Below are 25,980 nucleotides of genomic sequence, written 5' to 3'. Positions count from 1 at the left end.
ACAGAATTACAGGAAAAAGTCAGACTCTCACCAAATGACATTTAGCTCCACTTTCTAGTTTTTTGTTTTTGTTTTCAAATCTTTCAGTTGTATCACATACAAAATTCATGCTTAACTCCTAGCATCTTGCACATCAGCAGATTCATGTAGTTGAAAATTGTGTGGATTCCATTCACTGATATAAAACAAGTGATGTGGGATTACTTTGTCAAACTAATTTTCCGTTATAAGGATAGAACTTTCATGATTAACAGCACTATTTGTTATTTACTTACAATTTTCTCGCCATAAAAAGAAAAAAAGGTGGCAGACTTGTGGATGCTACTATCCCTCATTTCCTTATTTCTTGCTCCTCTCCTCCCTTCATTTGGCCGACAGTTGCACCTGTTGAGCAGTGGTGTATTTGTGGTAGTTTGTGTTGTTGCCGCAGTGCTGACAGGGAGAAAAAGGTGACCTTGCATACTGCTAGATAGAGCAGAGCTGTCTCATCCTTTTGCTTTCAGTTTATTTACACAACAGGAGGGGAAATGCAGACTGGACAGAAGCCCAGACGGAGGGAGGAGGATGACAGAAGACAAGGAAGGGAGTACACTGTGGCTAGTAAAGAAAAAGTGAAAACACAAAATGTGGAAACTTTCCTGTAAAGAGCTTTGAGCAGGAATTCCCAGTATAAGATATAACTGGCAGTGCTAAGATAAAAATGGGACAGAAAGGTCAGTGTCTTCAAAGAGAGCTTTCACTACAATAAATAAAGTGTCTTTCATGCAGGGTTTTTTCAGCCCACTCTTCGTGGAAAACCACAATTTCACATCACAGCGTCAAGGTTTCACCCAATAGATGCAACAAATGAGTTTGGCGGACATCAAAACATTTCCTCAGATGATTTAATGATCAGCTTAAATCAATCAGACATTCTTCTGAAGCTGCCGTCTGCAGGGTGAGTGGCAAAGCGTTTGATGTTGTTTAGCGTGTTTCTAAAGAGCGAGCAAACTGCAGGACAGACTGCAGGTTAGGTCTGTGATCTGATCAAACTGAGAGGAATCACAGATATCACAGCAGCTTGTGAGTGGTGACCTGATGTAATAATCAGTAGGAAAACTGGGCCTCAGACGGTTTCTCATGGGAGAAGCTGCAGCAGACTGTAGCCTAGTTGCATTTGTGATTAAACACAGAAATCATGGCACAGTTTCTCCTGCATCTTTCCAAACAGCTTTCTATCATCGTGTCAGTAATATGAATGTAACCAGGAAAAACACTCACACAGACTGCACTCATTCACTGACTGACGGCAGAATTCACCACAAAGTCACTCCAAACAACAAAAAACCACAATCCACATGTACAACATTTTTCCAGATGCCCACAGGTGAACCAACACTGGAAATACAGATATTTTACGAATTATATTTGACATGTTTTGTTTTCATACTTGTTTCCTATTTGCACTGTGTAAACACAACCTGCAGTTCAGCCCAGTTCACTTACAAAGTCCATGGATTTTTGTTGTGTGACCATTAGCAAAGTCCAAAATGGCTCACTGGTTGCACAAAGGACTGCAAAAATCTTTGTATTTTACAGAATCGGGTCAGTAAAAATACTTATTTTTGGTGAATGTCTAAATCAGACAAGAAGAATAAAGTGATATTGATGAAACGTCTTGATTTTAAGATTAGATTTGGTTCATTTTCTCATTAGAAAGTTGAAAATCTGTTCATTCTTTTTGTTTTTACAGTTTCTGTCTGATAAATGGTGTCACTTTAGCGTTTTTTAAAAACATAACATGATTTCCAAAGACGCCAGCAGGTTGTGCGGTTCAAAGTGGTGCAAATCTTTGGCACACACAACAGAAAGCTAATACCAAATTTTACAAGAAAATCTGTCATTCGCTCCTATCTCTCTCTCACACACACACACAGAATCAGAGTGTGGCTCACCCGGGCCCGTCGAGCCTGGAGATGTGCAGGAGACGAGAGGGACGAGCGAGTCAGGGGCCTGCTGCGGGTCAAAGGTCGTGAGCGGCGCCTGGCCAGCAGATCAGGTTTGTCTGGAAATCTGGATCCTTGATCCTGACTTCGTCCGGTCATCCTGCCCACAGCTGGAGCTCCCTGGGAGGAAAGAGGAGAAGAAGGTGTCAGACGGAGCACAGCAGAAACACCTTAGCCCGTGACAAGACTACAAAGCTGAAAGTTCAATCTCATTCTGGAAAGCAGCAGCTGAAGAGAACAATCTGACCACAAACTCGACTGACTATAGTTTTCCGTGAGCTTCAGATCAAATCACATGATCCTCAGCAGACGTATTTGCTCAGTGGTCATAAAAGTACAGGCCTTGAATGTTTTCTGAGCCTTTAAAGGTCTTCTCATCTACTCTGGCTTAAAAACTGAGACTGAATGTTCATTCTTCAACTTGAAAACAAAAGTTGGATACAGCGCCTCCCATACAGTGTCTGCTGTCAAGACAGCTGAAGTACAGTTAAATTTATTGCAGTTATGTCTCAAAATGTACGCTTTTTGTAGCTAAAACTCAAAATATTCTGCAGCATCTTTAACATCACTTGTTTTCTGTACTGTTGCTGTGTCTCCTTCAGCCTCTTACCCCTGTCTTCATGCCAACTGTCTCCTCAGCAGTTCTCTGTATCTCTGTGGTGTGTATAGCGGAGGTGGTGTTGGTGGGGAGTGATTTAAGATACAAAACACTCCTGTTGATGTGTCTGCCCTTCTCTCTTTCTGAAAAATCCCCCTCTTATCCAGGCCGTCCCCGTCCCCTCAGTATCTCCGCTCGGTGACAACGCTGGAAAGTCCATCCCAGCCTGACCTGATGACGCATCCGCTGTACCCACCTCAGTGGGAAGACCCGTCGCTGTGCTTCCCGCTCAGCAACACTGATAACAAGGAGGTTCGTGCAAATGGGAGTGCATGTAACGGAAAGTAAAGGAGGAATGGCAATAATTTCTATAAACAGCATGCTTTTTTCTCCCCCCTCCACTGAGAATTCAAAGCATAAATGCGTGCGTAGAGAGACACATGCTCTCTTCAGCACATCGCACAATGCTGGTCTGTGTAAAAAGTCCCTTTCTGACCCTGCAGAGTTTTCATCATCGAGTCGGCATGATGCTGTTGCTAATTTTCTAACTGTGCAGTCACAGTTACATAACCAAGGACACAGTGTCCCCAAAGCGAAGTACAGTTCAAACCGAATGTCAAAAAATTCAGCTGAATATCTACTTTTGTTATTCTGTATAAACGTGGTTGGTTTGATTAGAATGTCGGATTTAACTATCAGGAAAATTCCCACAGTGGAAAATCTAACATTAGACAAAACGAAAAGCCATAATATGCTGAAACTAAGCCGGTATAATCTTTACTATTTTAGTTTAAAATGTCAGCATTACAAATTCGCACAAAAACAAAGAGCTGGTGTTGATGGAAATGGTCAGGCATTCAGTCAAAGTATAATATCTATAGATTTATTTTTGACCTGATGTTGGTGCTCAATGAAAAGTTATGATGATATATCCTGAAAAGGACATAAACGTGTAGACCAGATTCCAACCCATTCAATTTTTCACTAAAAACCTTAAATATGAATCTCTTGGTAGTATCAGATTAAAGTCAGGGGATTGTATCTTTAGCATTCATCATCTGGAAACTACGAATGTCAGCACAAAATATCATTGCAATCCATTCAATAGTTCAATCTGGATCCGTGTAAGGTTGTTGAGCTGTCCCTGGAATCATGGCTTAAAAAAGAAGACAATAACAATACGTTTCTAAAATGGAAGAACTGATGGGCTTCTAGATATTTAATATGACTGAGGAGATGGTAATCGACATTGTTTCATTAAAGGATAGTAGCTGAGGAAAAGAAAGCCAGTGATGCTATGAAGTAATGACAGGTACGTCAGTAGTTGTTCTATATTATGTGCATGACAAAAAGCTCACCGCTACATCGGCAGCACAGATAAAGAGGCTGTTGCTTGGAGAAAAAACTGAGTATTACAGAGGGAATTCTGATATTTCAGTAGAGAATTCAAATTTCCTTTCATTCACACAAATCTTAACTCTTTATTGCACCAACTCTGGACACCTTTACTGGAAGAAAAACAAAAATGATGCATTACAGTTTTAGGCTGAGGTGTTCTTTATGACCCACTAAATGTTTGACATTTTTGGGATAAATGGTGCCTCTGTTGTTCCACTATTAAACAGATAGACCATTTGTATAGATATTTCTTATAATCGATCATCATATTGTGTTGAATTGTGTAAATTACCTTGATATGTCTTTTTCCAGAACATAAAACTACTTGACAGAGAATGTGATACAGAGAGCTAAAATGTCAACATAAATGTGTTTTACTGCTGTTTCTCTGCTTTGCCAGACAGTTTGAACGAGATTAGTTTGATTAAATACAGCCATTTTATAAGAATTCCTAAGGTTCTGCGCTGTTGGTTAAAGAGCTATTTGAGGTTACCAGATTTACACTTGGTAAGCATAATGAGGCAGCAGGAATGCCCTGTGAGACGAGAGCTCTGGAGCAGAGCACAGGAGATATCCACGGACTGAGTTCAGCCTCCAAAAATTATGTTAAATACACCTTTAAAATAACAGTAAGCTGTGATGAGCTCAGCTCTTATTATCTGTGGTTTCTGGGGGAAATAATGATTTTTCCACATGGATGCCATGCCGGTCAGGCACCGCTTGATTTATGAAAAGCTTCAATGGCAGAAAATCAACAGGCTTGGAGGCCATCCAAACTATTATTCTTAAGCATTCTGAAGAGACGGCAAGCTTGGAAACCCATTTACCTGAGTGAGCTGTCTGTTTAGCATGTGTGGTGCGCTGAATGATGACTAAATTATAGGAGTGTGTGCTGCCATGTATGACATATACAGAGTGAGGAGTAAGTGAGGAGCTTATACCTTATAAATAATAGAATGGTGCTTTGATTAGACTGCATGGAAGTCCAAACTAATTCAGAATTATAACTTGTATTTCTTTCACAAAGATCAATATTTTTAGTTTAAAGTCCCTTTTTGAAATTCTTGTCATATACAATAGCTTTGTGAGTAACGGACATAGCTGGAAATGCTGTCATGGGGTTATCAGGGGAAGGAACCAAGTGCAGGCCCAAGGCAAACAAGTTGTGTGGGGGAAAAAAAAGATGAAGTATTTTAATACAGAAACCTACCAGAAGGGTAACCTACGAAACAAGCAAAAAGTGACTGGTGATCCAGGGATAGTAAGTCCATAAGAAAACATATTCAAGCCACGCTTAATCCAGTGAGATGGGAAGTCGGAGGGAAAAGCAGATTGCAAGCATGCAGGGGAACCGGGACACAAAACAGAATTCAAAGAAGTAAAAATCACAAACCAGAATCAGATGAGGAAAACAAGGAGAACCAGACAGGTAACAGAACAGGACAAATTGGCAAAGGAGAGGGGAGGACGAGACACAGGTGAAACTAATGAGGGCAATGCAAAAAGGAGGGACACACACAAAGACAAGTAAAACTACACAAGAAAAGGAGATATCAAAATAAAACAGGAAATACAACAAACCAAAAGCACAGACCATGACAGAGATTTAATTCATAGGTGGTCAGTAAGTAAGAAAATATCTTCTAAATATCCTTCACTCGCAGACTATTGTATATTTTGGCATAATATGAACCGATTAAGACATGCAAACTTAAATTACTTAATACTTAAAATAATATTTGCACATATACAGTGTCACAAGAAGACAATCATTGAACTCCAACGTGTGCCGCAATAATTGTTGCTGCACAACTTCTTCATGCAGTGATGGTAACATTAAAAACCTTTTTTCTCATTCAAAAACTGTCCATAATGCTGTCTTGCTTTCATAATGCCACTTAGGAATTTTACATTTCCAAACTTTTTTGTGATGATATGTCACTTTATTGACAAGCATCACGAATAGAAGTATCAACAAAAGGTGTGTATTAAAATGAATAATTGAGGCAAAGCTAACTAATATTTGACAGGTATTCCAATATAAGCCACAGATTTAGTAAACATGATATATATGGCTTAAATGTGATCATAACTCCACAAGTTGCTTAATTTTGTCATTTTAATAAATCAATAACTGCAACCCTTGAAATGTCTTTATATGGCTGAAAGTAACAATTATTGCAGTATGACACCATCACCTACACATGTCAGTATATTATCTGATCCTGTATGTAAGAATATATTTAGACTATTCAGACAACAACTATAATTTTAAGGCACTGTGCACTTTGAACACTAACATCCTGCATGGATCTGTGAAATTTTCCTTCTCACTCCACCTTTATGTTTATTGTTCCCTCATATTTTTCATCTTTTACTTGTTTATTTTCATCACAAATTCTTTGCATTTCAGGCCAAGGCTCTTCAAAGCACCACATAAATAAATCAGACGTGACGTTGCTGAGCTGTGCTGGACTTACCGTGATGCTCTGCTGCTCCTGATCAGCACCGGCCTCGTATGAGTGGGAGGAATTAGCACTTTGGCCTTCTTGGTTCTCCCCATGGAGGTGATCCAGCTTTTTCATCAGCAGGGTCATGGAGTCACACGCAGCAGCCTGAAGATACGGGTCAAAAAATACAAATGCAGGTAAATATGGCTCACAGGCAAACTTAACCTCTCACTGAGGCCTTTCATGTACGCTGGTCCCAGTAAAGTCTGCTGAACCTCACCACACACACTCCTCTTCCTCATCCAACCACTCCACCCTTCATTGCCTCTGGGCTCCTTGCAGATGAACATTGTGCTTTTTTTCAGCCTGACCAGGGCCAATGTACCCTACACTGGTGGAGGAGGTGACACCTTCTCAATGGGATTACTGTGGAGCAAAGATGGCAGCAGCTTTTGATAGAAGAAAAAAGTCAATGATAAAGATGGCTGCCGGTGAGATATAAGCTGCCTTTACGTAACAGTAACATAGTGAATGCACCGCCAATTATGTAAATGTGTTGTATCTGTCCATGCCAATAGTTATGCATATATCTAAACCCGCGCTTTCCCTCGCTTTCCCTCTCCACCCATTGGTCACACGCTCTGACTGAGACACTTGTTCACTGGCCTTCCACGAAATGAACAAACTGCTTTGTTTCTGGGATCTGCTGCCAACCCCGGAGTCCCAGAGGCTGATAGCAGCACATAGGACCCCTTTGAGGAGCTTGAAGTCCAAAAACAGCCCCCTTACTCACTCACTCACTCACACGCATGCCTTCCCTCACCCACCCACCTACCTGCTCGCTCACACACACACAAACACACCCTTCTGTCCACTCCCATTCCCAAACCCATCATGTTGACCAGTTTAAAAAATATCTGCAGTAACGGCTTTGGCAGTAAAGCCATTTCCTGTGTGTTACAGCCCCCACATCTCCAGATTCCTACACACAGGAACACAGAGGGCTGTCTATGTGCACCAGGGTGCTATTTTTACCCTCACTATGGGGGACAGAGCCGGGGCGAGGGGAGAACACAGCCAGAGGAGGCTTTTCAGTGAGCGACTGCAAATGTGAGCAGAAACACACACTGCTGCATGCGTACGGACACACGTTTGCGTTCACTCCCCTTCGCAGCAGAGTGCTCTCACACTTCATCAAATGTTAATACGTTTCTGTCCAAAGTCTTCACTTCAGTGGATAGAGCTTTTAATGCATGACGGTATCTAATGCTAAAAGACCATTTCATTACTCGTCTGAACCATGGTTGGAAAGGCTGAGACACCTTTTAGTGTGATATATCGCTGAAGTATGTGCAGCTAAAGTGTATTCTTGGTCTGCTAGTGTGTTCTGAAGAGCCTCTAAATAAAGATAGTAGGACTTGTTCTACAGAGGAGAAGAGAAGTGTAAAATTATGTGTAAAATTTGCTCTGATTTTGACTTTATTTGGCATTTGCTTTTGCTTGGCTGTAATTGAGACGGATAAGAAATGTGTGGGAGACAGCAGGGGAGTGACAGTAAAGGGGTAAAGTGTCTAGTAGGCCGGGAATTGAACCGGAGACTGTGCTTATTGGTATTTGCTCCTATGCGCCCTAACCACCCAGCTAAAAGATCAGATTGCATGGAAACTTTTTAGCAGAATCTCACCAATGTACTGCTCAGCTTTTTCTTTCAGTTCTTGGTTCAACAATTTATGATGTATTTAATTTGAGGGTGTGCATGCATGTGTGTGTTTTGTCTTTCTATCTAATGCACAAAAACGATGTTATTTTGTAAGAAGAACTGTTGTCAAAACCATTTCAGTCTGCTCTAAGATACATCAGAGATCGATTCTGTCAGAAGTCAAGACTAAGTAAGGACTGGGACTGACAAAAATCTAATTATCACTCTTGACCAGACTTGAAGTACATTTTAAACAGCTCCAATTCAATTGTGGCACGTTATCTGTCTCCACAGTCCCAAAAGCAACAATAACTGGATTTAACTTGCATTAGATGCAGTAAATCTCCTGTGGTGCTGTCTAGTCTGGAGCAGTGGACATCTTTTGAAATTTGCCAAGGTAAGCATCAGTAACAGAACGGAAAACTAATTCGGATGATCCTCCAAATCCAGAAAAACAAGCACAATCCTGCTATCATTCTCAATGTACCACTACAAGGATTCATAATGATAGGCTGCAACAAAATTGTAGAACAAGAAATAAATCTTCAAGATGTTGAAGTCACGCCTTTATCTATTACAACAGATCACAGAATTGGAAACTCAAGTATGAAAGCAAACTCTAGCTGTTTTTAACTTGGCAATAAAAGATGTTCTTGATTGAGACCTGACAGATAATAGGCCAAAGACCAGTGACCACCTGCAATAAGAGTCAATCGAAAAAGTGCATGACACAGCCAAGCTTGTAAGACTCATCTCATTCTAAGTACATTTTGTGAAAGACTTTCCTTTATGAAAAAAAAAAACTCCTCAAATCATTTCATTTTGGCAAACTTCTTACCCACATTGGGAAGTGTGACAAAACAGCCTGAGCCAAGATATTCCAAGAATGTGGAACCACAACGGGGCCTCTTTGACTAAACAGGTATTCAAATGAGCACTGGCCAAAGCCTGTCAATAAGTGACTTTAAAAGCTACTCGGTCAAATTCTGAGAACAACATCACAAAAGGAGTGCAGGCAGAAGTAATCCTTTCATTTCGGGCCAAGAGGGGAGAAACAGCTCGCAGTGTGCCAGAGGACCGTTATGGGAATGTGCCAGCGGACTGAGGGTTGCTCTGACAGGTGTGAGAACACAGTCAGGGCCACGCTCACACTAAAAGGATGCCTGCTGGTGTGGTGCATGCTGGGAGATAAGAGCTGCCAGGCCTGAGCCAGGGGGGAAATATGAGAGGAATTTATTATAAGAGGTATACCTGCTAAAGTAACCCACATTTGCTTTTTTCTTTTTCTTTTTTTAACTTGGATCATCGTATTTAACGCAGCACTTCAGAAATGTATATTCCCAAGAACTTTTGGTAATATATGTGGCAGGAAAGGGACACTAGACTGGAGCTCTTGCAATTTAAGAAAGTATGTATGTCAATTATTGTTTGGATCATTTGTAGACAGCAAAGTTTAAACCTTAAAAAATTGTACTCGATGAATTTAAAAATGATTTACAAAGCTTAAACTGTGGTCTAGTGCATCAAAACTGAAAGCTATCCTACACCTAACTGACATACAGGACTGTGCAGTATGAATGCAATCAATGTTGTTATGAGTTGGTCTAGAAGCTTTTAAATTCACATTGTCGCAAATCTTTGGAAGACACTCTGGAACCTCAATTGGAAAAAAAAAAATACTCCCCACAACCTTGTGTTGACCAATCTGAAATAATATGACATTGCTGCCCTCTAGTGGCACAAGAAGGATTCACTCTTACAAAATTACCCTTTTTAACTAAAGACCTGTTGACGTGACAGTAGGAACAGCTCAAGTGCACGTCATAAAATCCATGTAGCTGATTCAGGATCCTGAGGTGAATCCTGGTTTACTGTCACGCTGCCGTGTTTTTAGTCAGACACTTAAAGAGAACCGAGCCATTTATAATGTTATTAGCGAAACCTGTGCTTCTCCTACAATGACAAGACAAACGACCAATGTGAAAGGCTCCTACTATCTGCAGCACAGTGCAACACTTACATTGCTTTCTCTGGAAATACTACAAAGCAAATGAGGCGTCTCTGTCTTTGTTATCGCTCTGCCCCTGTCTTGTTTTTCTTACCTGCTTTCCATTGTTCTGCCATGTATCCTCTTCCTCCTGGCTACCTGTGAACTCAGGTTTGCCCTTGTTGGAGGGCTTTTGCCACTCAGATGCTGCGCCGTTAGGCTGGGCATCCTGTCTCCTCCTCAAGCCCTTCCTGTTCCTGCTCAAGTTTCTACGACGACGACTGACCAGGAATTCCTTATATTGTAACGTCTCAGGAACATCATCATCATCGTCCTCCTCTTTGGAGGTGGACGAGGACGACTCTCTGCCGTCAGAGCTCTCATTGACAACGATCACCCGGTTGTCATAATCACAGAATACAATGGCACTCGGCTTGTGTTTTATTATTCTCAGCACATCCAGCGAACAGTCATCTGACGCATTCACAGACGCAGGCAGATGTTTCCCACAATAGTTCTCCAGGACTGGTGAAAAGGTAGAACAAATCTCAGCAGGACAGGAGGTATCTGAGGGGCTCCCTTCTTGCTGCTGAGGTGTTACAGCTTCACTGTATTTTACAATCTGTGCCTCCATCTGATAATCACTGTGAACAGCAGCTCTGCTATCCAGGTTTGACACCTCCATGTCCTGGCCTGTTCTAGGAGGCATGTCTGAACTCCGTCTGCATAAACGGTGTCCATTCTGCTTGAAGTCACACTCAGTTGTATCACAGGGGGAACAGTTGTCCACCTTCAGCTCCTTCCATGTTGTAGCATGACTGGCCACAGGATTCAAAGCACAGTGCAGGAGAGGGACGAGTTCAGACATGCTTCTTAGCTGGCTGCTGGAGCCTTGAGTCAGGAGGGGAACTTGAACTTGTAGGTCATCCGAAGAGACATCCAAAGACTGGTGGTAAACATGTCTGTCAGGCTGCTCCTGGAGAGCCAGCGCAACTAATGGACCTTCGTTCATTGCTACTGAACCAGTCCTCATCTGTAGGTTCTTTAGCAGCGATGTCGGCTCGTTTAAGCAGAGCTCGACGAACTGATTCAGGCGAAGCTGCCAGAATGAAGCTACGCGTGGATGATAGTTACAGTTTGGAGCACATTTGAATATTGCATATCCCTTTAATACCTGAGGGGAAGAGAAGGAGAGAAAAAGAAACAGAAAGAGAATGTAAATTTAGGCAAGTTGAATTATGATCACATATGTGTATAAATAACAGAGCACGATTTGTCTCTGTAAATGGATGAATTCAAGTCTGAATTTAAGTCTAAGAAGGCACTAAAAACAGATGAAAGTGCTGCTTAGACAGGTTTCCAGAAGTCCATTCAGTCATGGCCAATCAATCATTTTAGTCTCAAACCCTTTGGGCAGTGAGAGGAGGAGTGATAGGCCATCATAATCTACTGCCAGAGTTGGAAGTATTAAGATCCTTTGCCTATGTGAAAGTACTAACACAGCAAAGTAAAAATCACACTTAAGCAAAAGTATATATATGCATTAGCAGCAACATGTATTTAGTGTATTAAAGTAAAAGTGCTGCTTTAGTTCCTCTGACTGATTTGTTGTTAAATATGATCTGATTATTAACACTGAAGCATCAGTGTGCAGCAGCATGTTGATGTGGCAGCAGCTGGAACTTTAAAATACTTTATATACAGGTTTATGTACAGCAGCAGCAAATTTGTCTTTACTTTTTGGACTTTTACTGTAATCTTTTATTGGTGATATATTGGGCCATTGAACAAATTTCCAAATTACACCATGTAAGAAGTTTGAAGGGAAAAACGTTATTTAGTGAAGCTGTTAACTCCTAGACATGTGAAATGTGACCCAGACTACACACAGCTTTATCCAAGACGTTAGAAGGAAAACAGTTTGGAAACCACAGTCCTAATCTTTTAAACAGCGCACTTTACATAAAAAGCATGTTGCAATACCTACTGCATAAAATCTTTATCTTTAGATAAAATAAAGCTCTCGGATAAATACAGTGGAGCATAAAGTTCAGTATCTTCCTCTGAAATATAGTGTAACAGAAGTAATAAAGAAATGGAAATAAGTAAAGAACAAAAACATTGTACCTAAACACAGAGCTTGAGTAAATGTACTTAGTTACTTTCTGTCACTCTCTACGGCAGATGTAAACGCTGGCATTATTTATTTAAAAAAAGAATAAAATATAAAAACAGCTGTTTATAAGAACAAATGTATATACAATGTAAAATCAAATGACATTTAGTGTTTAAAAAAATAAATTAAAAAAAAACAAACGTGTTTTGCCATAATTTTTGTTAACTTAGTAAAATTTGATATATTGGGCCAGAACAATCCCAATGTGACTGATTCATGCCAGCAAGACTTCACAGCCCACCACTCTGTAGCTGTCAGACTTTCTTTTCTTTTTTTTTAAACAAATGCATTTTTCTCAAACACATTGTTTTTTCCTGGTAGATCGCTATTTTTGGCTGAAGCCAACACACCCTTTCCTTGCCTGGTGTGTTTTCTTTGTTTTTCAAACACACAGTGAGGTTTTAAAATTAGGTTAAAATCCTGAATATCCGATTACTGCAAAACAAAGGTAGAAAAAAAATGTAAAACACCAAAACAAAGTTTCACACACTTGCCAACAAAGAGACGTTTGTTCCCACGTGTCAACTGGGATGTGAAAAAATATGACTAACTTAGTTACATGATGTCAATAACTGGTATAAACAGGAGCATTTGTGACTGTGTCCTGTTTAAAAAAAAAACATTTAAAAGACATGCATGAACACTAGGCTGTATTATAAGGAAACACAAAGTTTAGAGTTCAACATACCAGACATTTTAATGCAGAAGTTGTATCATCCAAGAACAGCTCCAACACAGCAGGCTGAAGAACCAGGAGGCGAGCGATGTATCCAGCCGAGGCAGCTCAGTGTTTACATGCTGCATGACACTGCTAATACAGAGAGAGTGACTTTATTTCGCTAAAGATGTGAAGAGCTGCGAGGGGAGGAGAGAATGACTGAGGAATGCTTCTCCCTCCTACATTACCTCAGCATGAAGACAGGCACAGGCCACAAGCAGGTGTTTGTGCTATTTCTGTAAGTGTGTGTGTGTGTGTGTGTGTGTGTGTGTGTGTGTGTGTGTGTGGAGCATGACTATGATTATTTTCCATGTGAATGCACGTGTGTGTAAGAGGGAGAGCGAGAAAAGGACAAATTATGCACTCAAGGCAAAGGAAACTGAAGGTTTTGTTGTGGAAATGATCAAGCAGATTACATAGCTGCACGTACATCAGTCTAAGACAAACAGACTTTGATTAAGAGGCTTGGGGCCCTTCTCCCCTCCTCGCTCCTCCTTTTCACTCATTGCTGTACGGTGTGGCTCAGGGCGAAAGATTTTTCACCTCAGAAGCACATTCCTCCACAACACATGAGGTAATGCTTTAAAGCGTTTCTTATCCTCTGTTAATCTCTATAACTTCATACTTCTTGTTACTGCGGCCAAGCAGCCTGTGCGCTTTAATAGCTAAAGGGTCCTTACGGAGCTGTCGATGGACTGTGGAATTCCTCGAGTTCGCCAGAAAACACTAAATTTTACGTTTCGGAGGGAAGGTATTGAGTCAGGAGTGAAGGCCTGATATTTGTACATTAACCCTGGAGATGATTGTGCCTGTTGAGGCCTGCTCTTTTAAGGAAAAGACGTGGTCAAGGTTGAGAGTATAGTATGTACTGTAATATGTAATGCAATATATTCATCAGAGTGACATCTCACTGCTCAGAAAGCTTTTAAAAAGATATTAACTAAAGCTCTTTATAGGACATATTAGAGTTGTCCTAATAGGATAATTATCATGATAACTCACAGCTTATCATGATGTGTACTGTATTTTTCAGCTGCTTGGAGGTCGACAGTCTCAAGAGGAAAGTTTGTGGCACATCTATTTCTGTGTTTTTGACCAAATCCACCATTAAAATGAATTTCTGATCTAACAGGGGAATCAAAACTACTAATATCAGTTGATGCCAAATCAAAGCTATAATAAAAGCACACTAATTCACAGAAGTTGAACTGAACTTGTAAATGGACTTCACGTTAATAAAAGTCATCTTGTTTGGAGGAACTTGATGAATAGGCCCCAGCTGTTACAGCGCTGTGATGATTGATCTACTGTATATTAATAAAACTCTAGCATGGATTTCAATACACGCTACGCTAACCTGCCAAGACATGCTTCGTATGTAACATTCCTGTCACAGAGACGTACAGCTACCTGGTTCAGGTGGAAGGAAAGAAAAGTCCAAGAAAAATAAGAGGTGAGAAGAGCAGAGAACGGAAGACAAGGTGACATTTGATGGGTTAAAACAAAGAGTTTGAAGAAATCATTTAGAGAAAAGAAAAAATCCTAATGAGTAACAGCTGAGGTTTGTTACGACCGTCTTTGTAACTGTACAAATCACTTCCACTGATGGAAAACACATAAAACATCCATGAAGAGTAGCTGAAGAAAAGATAAAAACACTACTGCATTTATACTGAATTATGTAAGCTGTGTTATCTTGACAGTGTGTAATGTAACTACAAATATGAAAGACAAAATAGCCTAATTTTGACGACAAACATTCTCGTGCATTCCGTCAGATAAGAGAAGAAAAATGTCCTTTCCAACTCACTGCATGACAGAAAAGGTGGAATTACAAATACCGCACTTCCTTGCCCGGTGAGGGAGTTTTTGTTCTTTGTATGTCAGCGTAAATGGATTTTGTGCAACATTTTAACTTTGTTTTCTTTTTGCATAGCTCCAGCTACCAGCCAGACCCTTTTCATTATAGCACAACAGCATGGTGACATTGCAAGCTTTTGTCGCATGGGATTAACTGTCTCACATTCCTTTGTGGCATCAGACTGTTTCATTGAAAAGATGCTATCCTTCATCCCTCCTCCTCCTCCTTCTCTCTCGAGCTTTCTCTCAACAACACAAATCTTATCCAGTGCTGCCCTGGGTCATATACACACAAACATCTACCTGGAGTCACATAAGAGTGATAAGGTCATCTCTTGTTGACTGCTGGAGAGTCATAAGACATATTTCATCACAAAAGATACTGACAGTGACTCTAAGAACTTCATGGACATCTATGAAGCTGAAGCACCACAGAATTCAACTATTTATCCCCACATGAGACACCATCAAAATATTATCTGCTCTATATTATCATGCAACAATAAGAATTTTAAGTTATAATTGCTTTAAACACAATTATCACAAAAGCTGATGATAATAATAATAAATAATAATTTCAATAAGAAAATAGATAAGAGGACCTTTCTGTAAACATCTGAGTCAGTCATAGCTGAGGAAATGCATCTAAGTATTCCATATTCTGCAATCAAGTTAAATAAAGTAAGAATCATAACAAATAAACCCTGGATCAGACAGGCTGCATCGTGTACAGATGTGAACATAAGTTTACTTACGCCTATAAAAACCACGTACATTGCGACAGCCTTGAGTCCTCCAATGAGGAGAGGAGAGAGAAAAGAAGTAGGTCTGTAGCCCCAAAAACACCACACCTACTGTCAAGCATGGTGGTGGTAGTATTATGATCCGGGGCTGTTCTGTTTCACAACGTAAATGGAATAATGAAAAGGGAGGATTACCTCCACATTCTCCAGGAAAACCTAAAATCATCAGTCAAAAGGTTGGGTCTTGACCACAGTCGGGCAGGAGACAATGACTCATACACACATCAAAAGTGGTAAAGAAATGGTTAAATCTGGCTGGAAGTAAGGTTTTAGATTGACCTTCCCAATGTCCTGACTTAAACCCCCAGGACCTGTGGTCTGTGCTAAAGAAACAAGTCTGAAAATTTGATTAAGGCAACTTTCTATAGCATCCAAACTGATAGCTCAAGTTGATGCATGTATATTTTTGACTCAGCAGATTTTGTCATATTTCCAGTAGACTTATAGCAAATCTATGAAGGAACCAAAATGCATGATTGTTTTTTGTGACTTATTTGTTTCAAGGATTTCATCTTAAAAATTAATTGTTATAGGAGTCATTGGAAATGCAACACTGCTGTGATACATATGGTCTTTATAAGTGTAAACTTTTGCTCACAGCTGTATGTTCTGACAGCTATTGCGATTTGCTAATTGCAGTAAAACTAACAATAAAGCTGCTAAAATGCTTCATTAAACAAATGCATGACATAATTCAGTCAGACTGCAGATTTAAAGCGCCTTGATGCCACGTAACGATGCAAAGCACGATTTGTTAAGGTACTCACAGTTTGGGAGTGTTCATGGCGTGGAGGTGGATTTTCGAATCGCCTTCAGCAGTTTTGACTCCTTCGACTCCCCGTAGCTCGGGAGGAAGCATCCACAGCGCGCGGGTATGTGTGAATAGTATTTCGCGGGAGAGCAGCTAGCAGCGGACTGTCAACTGTCAACACGGACTTTAACTTCTACTAACTTTATAACACAATGAGTTTGTGGGTGGACAAGTATCGTCCGACCTCCCTCGGGAAACTGGACTTTCATAAAGAACAAGCGGCTCAGCTGAAAAACCTGGTAAGAAGGAAAACTAACTCATGCGTGCTAACTGTTTATTCAGGTTAGCATTAGCATCAGTCAGATAATAACGAGTTTAGATTAGCTCTGTACTAAGACAGGTGGTTTCTTGAGTTGTTTTGGTCATTTACTTGTAAAAAATCATTTGCACAACCACCAGAGTTAAGCTAGCTTGTTTCAGTCAGCAGTATTAAAGTGTCAAACGTGTTATGAGGTAACGTTAACGTGTTTTATTAGATATTGCTCATGGCGCTCGTTATCATGTTGATATCCTGATGAGAATTGTTTGATGAGTATGAAAATTATGTCAATCATGTGCTATGCCCTTCACAGTCACCAGATCTCAACTCAATAGTTAATATCTGGGTAGCTTTGCTGAACAGTGCTCTCCATCACCATCAGCAAAACACCAAATTGGGGAATATTTTGTGGAAGGATGGTGTTCATCCCTCGGGTAGAGTCTAGTGACTTGGAGAATTTATGCCAAGTTGCATTACAGCTGTTCTGGTCACCCAACTTTATCTCAGTTTTTCCTTTATTTTGTTACTTATTTGTAGCTGAGAGCCTGTATATCACTGGCAGGTTTGGAGAATATATCACAGTACAAAACAAACTTTTTCCAAAGAACCAAAACCTCTTTGTGAATGTGTGCTTCAGGTTCAGTGTGGCGACTTCCCCCACTTGCTGGTGTACGGTCCGTCAGGCGCAGGGAAGAAGACCCGCATCATGTGTCTGCTGAGGGAGCTGTATGGAGCAGGAGTGGAGAAGCTTCGCATAGAGCACCAGAGCATTGTGGTGAGAACGGAAAACATGAAATGCAGGGTCATACTTGTCTTCCAAAGCACCACTCACATGTTGTGGCTCTTGTCATATCTGCTGCCAATCTTTATGATCCAATCTTTAGTTGCATCACTGGTTTCTGGTTTTTGACTCCAGGCTCCCTCAAAGAAGAAAATTGAGATCAACACAATAGCCAGCAACTATCACTTGGAAGTCAACCCAAGGTAACTTACTTGTAGTTTCTGCTGCTTTATACACCGCATTGACTTCCTCCAGTACATATGACTACTGTAGTTACTGGTACTCTGCAGATTAAGATCTTACTGAGAAGTACTTTTGGTTGAGATGTCACGTTACATGTTATGAGACTTAAGTACTCCTTTTTCTGTGTTGTACAGTGACGCAGGAAACCAGGACCGTGTGGTAATTCAAGAGCTGATTAAAACCGTGGCTCAGTCCCAGCAAATCCAGTCAAGCACCCAGAGAGAGTTCAAAGGTAGAAGAGAAAAATATGCCTTTGTGCCAGTTTAGCCTTTGACTGCCGCTCCATATGTTAGAACTGCACTAACAGACAGAAGTGTATGTCTTACAAACATATGGTTATTTAATTGTTCTTGTACTTTTATCACCATTGCTGTATGAACTAATTTTCCCAGATGTCACTGGCTCTGTAGAGCCATAATATCACTCTTGGAGTAACTGGCACTCTTTTCTCCTCAGTGGTGCTGCTAACAGAGGTGGACAGACTCACGAAGGATGCCCAGCATGCTTTGCGTCGTACAATGGAAAAGTACATGGCCACATGTCGTCTCATCCTCTACTCTACCTCCACCTCCAAAGTCATTGGACCCATTCGGAGCCGTTGTCTGGCTATCAGAGTTCCTCTGCCGAGCACAGAAGAGGTAAGAGGGAGAGGTTGTGGTTTAGATTATTACTAATGTGCATTTTATGGAACACATGTGTCAAGCTTATTACAACATTTGCCTTCTTTGTCTCTGTTTTCCAGGTCTGTAGTGTTCTCACATCTGTCTGTAAAAAGGAGGGCCTGCTCCTCCCACCTGAGCTGGCCAAACAAATCAGTGAGAAGTCTGGTCGCAACCTCCGCAAAGCCCTTCTGATGTGCGAGGCCTGCAGAGTGCAGCAGTAAGTTGTGACCAGACATACTGTGATTTTTTTTTCCACTGAGTTATCTGTGGATTAGCGTCAAGTATTTACTTATTTAGCCTATGTTCATCTTTTCCAGGTATCCATTCTCAGTGGATCAAGACGTCCCAGAGACAGACTGGGAGGTCTACCTCAGAGAAACGGCTAATGCCATCGTCAGCCTGCAGACTCCTCAGAGGTAGGAAAGGCAAAGAGCGAGAAGACGAGGTTTAATTGGTTCTGTCGGAGACAAAGGAAAGTTAATCAGACTTGTGGAGATATTTTAATGCTGAACCCCCATCTGTCTCTGTTCCAGGTTGATGGAAGTCCGAGGCAGACTGTATGAGCTGCTGACTCACTGCATCCCTCCTGAGATTATCATGAAGGTACTTTGTACATATCATCCCCCATCAAAGTATTGAAACTGTTTAAGGGAATGAATATTAATTTTCCTTGTCCAAACATCTCACAGGGCTTGGTAAAAGAACTGCTGAGTAACTGCGATGGCCACCTGAAGACGGAGGTGTCCCACATGGCAGCCTACTATGAACACAGACTACAGCTGGGCAACAAAGCTATCTTCCACCTAGAGGCTTTCGTCGCAAAGTTCATGGCTATCTACAAGAAGTTCATGGAAGACGGCCTGGATGCTATGATGTTTTGACTTTGAATGGACTAAAGTACCTATCCTTTATTTGACGGGAGTTCAACAGCACTCATTTATGTCATAATAGCTCTCTTTTTGCTCCGGCATGACTTTCAGTGGACTTGAGACAGATTTACATGTGTGTTCTGTCAGGCATTGTGGTGACACTCAGAATGAGTCTCACAGTGATTGTCGCTCAGAACCTCAGCACTGTACACGTATTGTAAACTTGGAACTGTTGCTCTAGTAGTGTAACATATAAGAAAAATTCTGTAGAACACCAGATAGAGGCAATGGCACATGGTGATTTGTATTAAAATATGCTGCAAGATTTAGAGACGTTCTCCAAAAAAAAAAAAAAAATCTACATAAGAACATTACAATAAATGACTTTGTTTACAGCATATTGAAAGTGTGATGAGCTTGTTCTATTGATACAACCAAATGTAGAATTTATCACAATGAACAAACGCAACACAGGATTCTTGCCATAGCACTTTTTGACCTTTTTTTTTTTTTTTGCATCTTTGGCCCTGAATTCAAAACAATTAGCTTGACAAGGATGCAACACGTGACATTGGTCAACAGTATGGAAAGGTGGTTTGGAGACATCGGCAGAGTTCCAGGCTGAGTGAAAACACACATTGTGCAAGTTTATAATTTTGACATCTGTTGAAATCTAAGGACATATGAACAAACAGGTGAGAATAACACATCGGGAAAAAATTGATTATGTGCACTTTCTGTCATGTTTCTAAAATAATTTACTACATGTATGTAAGATGTTGACAGTTCACCTCTTATAATGTTAAATGTTTATGTGACTTAAAGGTAGAATTAAATTAGCGTCAGACTTCTTGATACGGTCACATACAGCAGACTTAAAATATCTGTGCAGCTTCATTTGTCATTGTAATTCAGCTACTTCATAATCCCTCATGGTACAACTAATCTGTTTACCATTTGTCTTAGTGCATTAGTGAAAAAAAGGATAACTGGTAGCTGTTATTCTACAGTAATCTCTCCACAATATTCTAAAAACAAATGTAGATGCAGTAGACTCTTTACAAGGTCCGTAGCATGTTTTGTAACACATTTACACCAACTTTACATGACATTTAGTTAAAACACCTAAAATGTGTGCCTAGTTGGACCACTTCCTTATTCAGACCACATCTGACACTAATTATTACAGATAAAACTTCACAGGAACTTGGCACAGTTTCTTTTAAGAGTCTTTTATAAAAAAAAGAGACAGAACAAACCTGATGATCAGTAACACTCCTTGTGTCTCTTGGACGAATAGTAAATAATGAGGCCCAAGGTGATCAGTACTCCTGACCCTACCAGGGTCAGGAAGCCCACCACAGGCCTCTTGGTGAGAATGTGGCAGCCCAGGCAGGGCTGAGGCAAACTGGGACACTGCTGGGGTGTAGCTCCTTGAAGGGGGAAGCCGTTATGCTGGATGATGTTGCGATAGTTGGAGAGAGAGGCCTTGTCGATGACCTCTTCGTGGACTTGGCCGTACAAGCCAAATCCAGGGTCCCGCTGGTCACTCAGGGCGTAGGCAAAGTAACCCTTCAGGTTTACACCATCCAGAGTGTACGCTGTGCACGGAGGGGGGGGAAACAGAACAGGAGAGATGTTTAATACTGATTCTCATTTACTTGTATGTGCTTGTAAAGGTAAGATAGTGGGCTGGATGTTGCGTTGTACCTTTAAACCCCACATCATTTATCATCTATCAGTTGTGTATAAACAGAGAACACATAAGAATAGGAAATTTGTTCATTGATATTCTTAATTTTTAACTATTTTAATATCTCAGATAGGGATATGTTTTACATTCATTAAGTTAGATTTGACGTTTAAGGCTAAATATTTGGAAAAAGATATTAAGATTAATTAACCCGTTACACCTCCGAAGCCTGTCAGGCATGTTTAAAAAGCATCTTATCTTTAAAAATAAATAAATAAAATACTGCCAAAATGACACCTTTTATCAGTCAGAAACTGTAAAAACAGATAAAATCTGCACATTTTTAATTTTCTGATGGTCCTTCAACTAATCATCTGTGATGTACAGTTCCATCTGCAATATTAACCAAATCTAAGCTTAAAATTATGATATTTCATTAAAATTACTTTATCCTACATGTGCTTTTTTTTATTTGTCAAAAATAGTTTTCCTTGATCAGATTCTGTATAACATGTCATTTTGTGTTTATTGACAAAACTAAACACCCATAACTGACTCCACTGTGACCAGTAGTCAAGTGACAAAAATCCAGGGACTGTGTTTGCACAGGCCCGATGGGGGACAAGCAAGGAAACACACTGAAAATGTAACATGTTAAATATTAATAGCATGTGAAGCCTCCATTTTTTTCCCAGTATGAGTAACACGTGTGGGCACTTGGAAAAATGATGCTGATGTTGATTCCAGGGTTTTTCAATGTTTGTAAAATAAAGATTTTTTAAAATAATTGAGGTCATTATAATTCTGCCATACTGCACTGGAGACACTTTTGAGTTCTCTCTTTTTCTAGACATGGTTGTGTTGTTTCCATAGAGGTGCAGGATTTTATCTTGTAGTGAAAAGAAATGAGGCCACAGTGAGTACATACGTGACAGTCAAAACTGGTTGTGGTTCAGAGAGTTAAATGGTAATGTACTGCTTATGGCTGTGATGTGTCTGATGTTAAAATAGTGTGACCAAAACAATGTATACTATGTAAAGCTTGTGCTTGAAGACTGAAAATCATCGCTTAAGTTGATGAAAGGACAAGCACTGACATAATGCAACTGATTAGCACATCTCAACCTATTTGTGGCATTAGTTTAAGAAATATTATTCACATCTACAAAATGTTTATTACACAATGCTATTTATGGAAAATGACCTGTATTTATGATACACAATGTCACAGCTATTACAAAATATGTCACAACAATTCAGATTTATTAACATTAACTTTGTTTTGTTTTTATTTTCTTCAAGTCAGAATCAGCTTGTAAGCTAGTACCTTATACTCAGCTTGAACAGGTCAAAGACTCAGTGGAAAGTAAGAGGAAGTTATCACGGCTAAAGTGTATCAAGAAATTCAGATTTTACTTTTTTTTTTTTTAAAAGACCTTCGAGCCCATTTCCTGCTTTTTTTTTAGGATACAACCAGCAGCACTGGATCCTTCACTGCAGCTGCCTACAGTGCTTCTTTTTAATGCAAGATATATTCTGTGTATTGTTGCCACTTAGTGGTGAAAGTGTACACTACAACACACAAAAACATGACGCCATGTGTACATCATAACCCAACACTGCAAGGTTTCAAAGTACCAGGGTCCTCACTGAGTGTCACTCAAAGCAAGGTCACTGGGCAGCAAGTACCCGTGACTCAGCACTTTAGTGTCAAGTGTGTATCTCTGTTGATGTTTGTGTTTGCAAATACATGTACTCGGAGTCAGCTGATTATTCAGGGGTCAGTGACCTAAACACCTGTCTAATAATTAAACTTTATAGAGGCCAGGAGGGGGAGAAACGTCACTTGTGAAGGACTGATCACTTAGTACACAACTGTAGCAATATTAATATTCAAGCGCACTGCATTAATCCTGTAAAATCTCAGCAGCAACATGTGTGTGTTTGTACTCTCACCTTTCAGTGCTTCATTAATGTAGTTGTACAGATAATACACTCTCAGGCTGTCTTTGAAGCGAGCTGGGTCCTCCTGCACTCCATTAGCCATCACGTACACCGGCACATCAGAGTAGTGCTCCTTCACCTTACGTACAAAGAGCAATGTCTGTTTTTTTTTTTTAAGATTTCCAAACTGCCTTGCAAAGTTTTTTACACTGGTACAACAACTGACTTGAGGGTTTTTATCTATTTGGATTAAAAATGCTTAACTGCTAGACACAAGAAGAAAAAAACACATTTACATAAGGCACAATTAGGTCAATGTTCAACTTTTGAATTCTTCAAAAGATGAGATAACGCCAGTCTGCATCACAACCATCTAAACAATCTGTGGCACAGATCCCTCCAGTCTTACCCAGTTGAGGGCTTTCCTCAGGCCCCAGGGCACTACAGGCCACGGAGACGTGATCCATGTGGTGTCGATCATGTGTTGGACCTCAAGCATTACGTTGTAGGTGTAACTGCAGACGTGGACATGATACAGAACAAACAACAACAATAATATCTTATTGTCCATCTGTAACTAAAATAACTTGAACGTCCTCATAAAGTTACAGTGGAGGGTTTCCTGAGCAGTAGTGGTTGAGCTGTATACTTTTTATTGCATGTCTCTCTTCCTATTTGGTTTTTTTTTTGTCTGTGTGACTTCTGTCAGTATCAAATCAAAGGTACAATTTGATTTTTTTCTTACGAGTCTTCCTTGGCGTGAGTCACCAGCTTGGTACTGAAGTGGCTAATAGCAAAGAAGTCATATGTCCCCTTAACCAGCAGTCTGTCCTTCTCGTTGAAAACTGGCAAGCTGTCAAAACAAACACAGAAAATAGGCCATTTAAACAGGAGACGGTAAAACAGTAGTGTTTAAGAAGTACATGCTCGTTATTTTTGGCTTTGCCCTATTAACTGTGAATGCTTTACACTGATTGCAAAGCTTTAAAACTGAATTCCAGCCATTGTTGGTTTCAGCAATGTGATCAGAATCAAGACTTAGAGCATCAACAATCTATTATTGTGAAAATTAAGTAGATTTTTGTGTTAGTGTTGGTGATATTGCAGGAGAGTGAGAGAAGTGTTCCTAGCCAAAAGTGAAAAAAAATGTAAATGTGTTGTAGTGCTTTGATGGAGATGCCAACACCAGCACGCAAACATACTCACACCTACAATGTTGACACGCTGATGTTTAGCAGGTATAATTCAAAAAAAATATACAATAAAATATACACTTTTCAACAGTCCCATACTAATCCACACCTATTTCCCACTATGTTACACCTTTGAATAATGCCAGTATAAATCCAACCCTTACAACCAGAAACACATCAGTACATCAAATGACAGGCGTCATGATGTGTTCATGTTTTTGCACTGTGATGCATCTTCTACAGCTGTCAAAGTGAATGTACTAAGGTGTGAACAAAGTTTCTGTACTCAAGTGAGTTGAGCTGACGCAGCCAGCTCCTCATTCCCAGAGGATAGTCCCCGCTGCCGAAGATGGGCTCTGCAAACCAGCCAACGAAGAAGTCTAACACCCTTTTAGCCGGCTCCACGTCTTCTCGGCTGAAAGAAAATGCTGGTTCCACCCAGTCCATGTGCAGAGCCAGAGACACCTGAGACGACACAGCATTTGATGAGGTGAGAAATTTCACATTTACTGTATTTAAACAGGTCAAGTGTACCGGTGCACAGTGAAGTGTTATGTTGTCATTACTTCTGCTACATCAGAAAAAGAGTCATTTGCTTGGAATGAACAGAAACAGAACAAGCAGCAAGAGTCGACACAAACAGGTAAAAAAAAATCATCCTACATACAAAGTCCTTCAAAGGTAATGTCTGATTTATAAAAATGTTGCTGTACTTGAAACAAATAGTTGTTTGAATGTGAAATAATTGATGGGAACTGATGCAAACAACAAAGACTCCTTATTGTAAGAAATCAAATGACAAAATAGTATCTTGCAGATCACTTCTTTAAGTGTGACATTTAAGCAAACATATATAAAACAATGACGCCTAAATAATTACACAAAATGTACACATGTAAAGAAAGACATCAACAGTGCAGCATTACTGACCTGTCCTCCCTGTGAATGTCTAAACTCGTCGTCATACACGTGCCAGGCCATAGCATGAGCAATCAGCATCTGATGGCCCTCCTGGTAGCTCACCATCTCATCATTGGGCTCATTCAGGGTGATCCACATCTTCACATGGGCCCCGAGTTCTCTGTAGCAAAGTCTGGCGTAGTCTGCAAAGGCCTTAGGGGTGTCTCTGTGAATAAATATCAAATACAGAAGTGTTATTTATGTGTTAAGATGGGTGCGTGTGTGCAATACAGACAGGGCAGAAATAAACCATGTAAACTCCAGTTTCTGGGCATCTTTTTTTTTTTTTTTCCACTTCTGTCACATTTTTACTCATTCATTTTAAACTGCACTATAAAATCCTGCACATCTATGAAAACAGCACAACTATGGTTAGATGTAGGGACAACTCCAAAATGTCTTCTGTGCAGTTACATCATCACAAATCACAAAAAGGTAATGTAATGTACAAAAAATGAAAATAAAAAAACTGTAATCAACATTTTTCCAAGTGCCCACATTTGTTCCCAAACCTAGAAAAACATGGAGGATATTACAAACTATAGATATTTCCATGCTTTCGTCATGTGACTGTTAGTCACGTTGGGCTTCTCGGGTGCACCAAAGGGCAGGGAATTTTTAGTTAGATTTTTTTTTACAGGATTTCGTTTGTGCAAACAATTATTTTAAATGCCCATTTGAGACAAACACAAGGTGCTTGTGCTTTGATAAGAAGGATGAGCGCTCAGTGATGAAACCCACTATACCCTCTACTGATAAGTTTAGTCGCCTACTATAAATTCTAAACATCAAAGTCCCAACATTTTACATTCAAATCATAACATTCTAAAATTCAAATCATAACATTCTAAAATTCAAATCATAACATTCTAAAATTCAAATCACAACATT

The 25,980-nt window shown here is 40.1% G+C and overlaps 3 protein-coding genes across 3 annotated transcripts in view; 1 reads left to right on the top strand and 2 right to left on the bottom strand.

The window, feature by feature from the left end:
* Nucleotides 1-2,677, bottom strand: part of LOC103354096 (stAR-related lipid transfer protein 13) — a 52,303-nt gene extending 49,626 nt beyond the window's left edge. Inside the window, exons 1-2 of the mRNA XM_008277357.1 lie at nt 2,596-2,677; nt 1,935-2,105 (exon numbers count right to left, since the gene is read on the bottom strand). Of these exons, the coding sequence (XP_008275579.1) occupies nt 1,935-2,105; nt 2,596-2,607 (183 nt within the window). The 5' untranslated portion in view covers nt 2,608-2,677. The remainder of the gene's footprint in view (nt 1-1,934; nt 2,106-2,595) is intronic.
* Nucleotides 2,678-16,564: 13,887 nt separating this feature from the next.
* Nucleotides 16,565-19,699, top strand: rfc3 (replication factor C (activator 1) 3). Its single transcript, XM_008277355.1, has 9 exons — nt 16,565-16,724; nt 17,382-17,519; nt 17,661-17,728; nt 17,903-18,000; nt 18,225-18,406; nt 18,511-18,647; nt 18,748-18,846; nt 18,964-19,033; nt 19,120-19,699. Exons 1-9 carry the CDS (start codon nt 16,638-16,640, stop codon nt 19,309-19,311), a joined length of 1,071 nt encoding a protein of 356 aa, XP_008275577.1. The 5' UTR covers nt 16,565-16,637; the 3' UTR covers nt 19,312-19,699.
* Nucleotides 19,700-20,565: 866 nt separating this feature from the next.
* The window catches only part of kl (klotho), a 13,919-nt gene continuing 8,504 nt past the window's right edge, over nt 20,566-25,980 (bottom strand). The window contains exons 8-13 of the mRNA XM_008277354.1: nt 25,060-25,255; nt 24,416-24,594; nt 23,682-23,789; nt 23,346-23,451; nt 22,949-23,075; nt 20,566-20,900 (exon numbers count right to left, since the gene is read on the bottom strand). Coding sequence (XP_008275576.1) covers nt 20,566-20,900; nt 22,949-23,075; nt 23,346-23,451; nt 23,682-23,789; nt 24,416-24,594; nt 25,060-25,255 — 1,051 coding nt within the window. The remainder of the gene's footprint in view (nt 20,901-22,948; nt 23,076-23,345; nt 23,452-23,681; nt 23,790-24,415; nt 24,595-25,059; nt 25,256-25,980) is intronic.

Source organism: Stegastes partitus, unplaced genomic scaffold, assembly GCF_000690725.1.
Source record: "Stegastes partitus isolate 25-593 unplaced genomic scaffold, Stegastes_partitus-1.0.2 Scaffold96, whole genome shotgun sequence".
Classification (NCBI taxonomy): domain Eukaryota; kingdom Metazoa; phylum Chordata; class Actinopteri; family Pomacentridae; genus Stegastes; species Stegastes partitus.
Note: the sequence above shows the minus strand (reverse complement) of the source record. Positions and strands in the feature narration are given on the sequence as shown.

Excerpts from the sequence above, each read along its gene's own strand:
- rfc3 (XM_008277355.1), top strand. The coding sequence starts at position 16,638 with ATGAGTTTGTGGGTGGACAAGTATCGTCCGACCTCCCTCGGGAAACTG. Across the intron at positions 16,725-17,381 it reads CGGCTCAGCTGAAAAACCTG|GTTCAGTGTGGCGACTTCCC; the intron begins GTAAGAAGGAAA and ends TGTGTGCTTCAG. Across the intron at positions 17,729-17,902 it reads CACTTGGAAGTCAACCCAAG|TGACGCAGGAAACCAGGACC; the intron begins GTAACTTACTTG and ends TGTGTTGTACAG.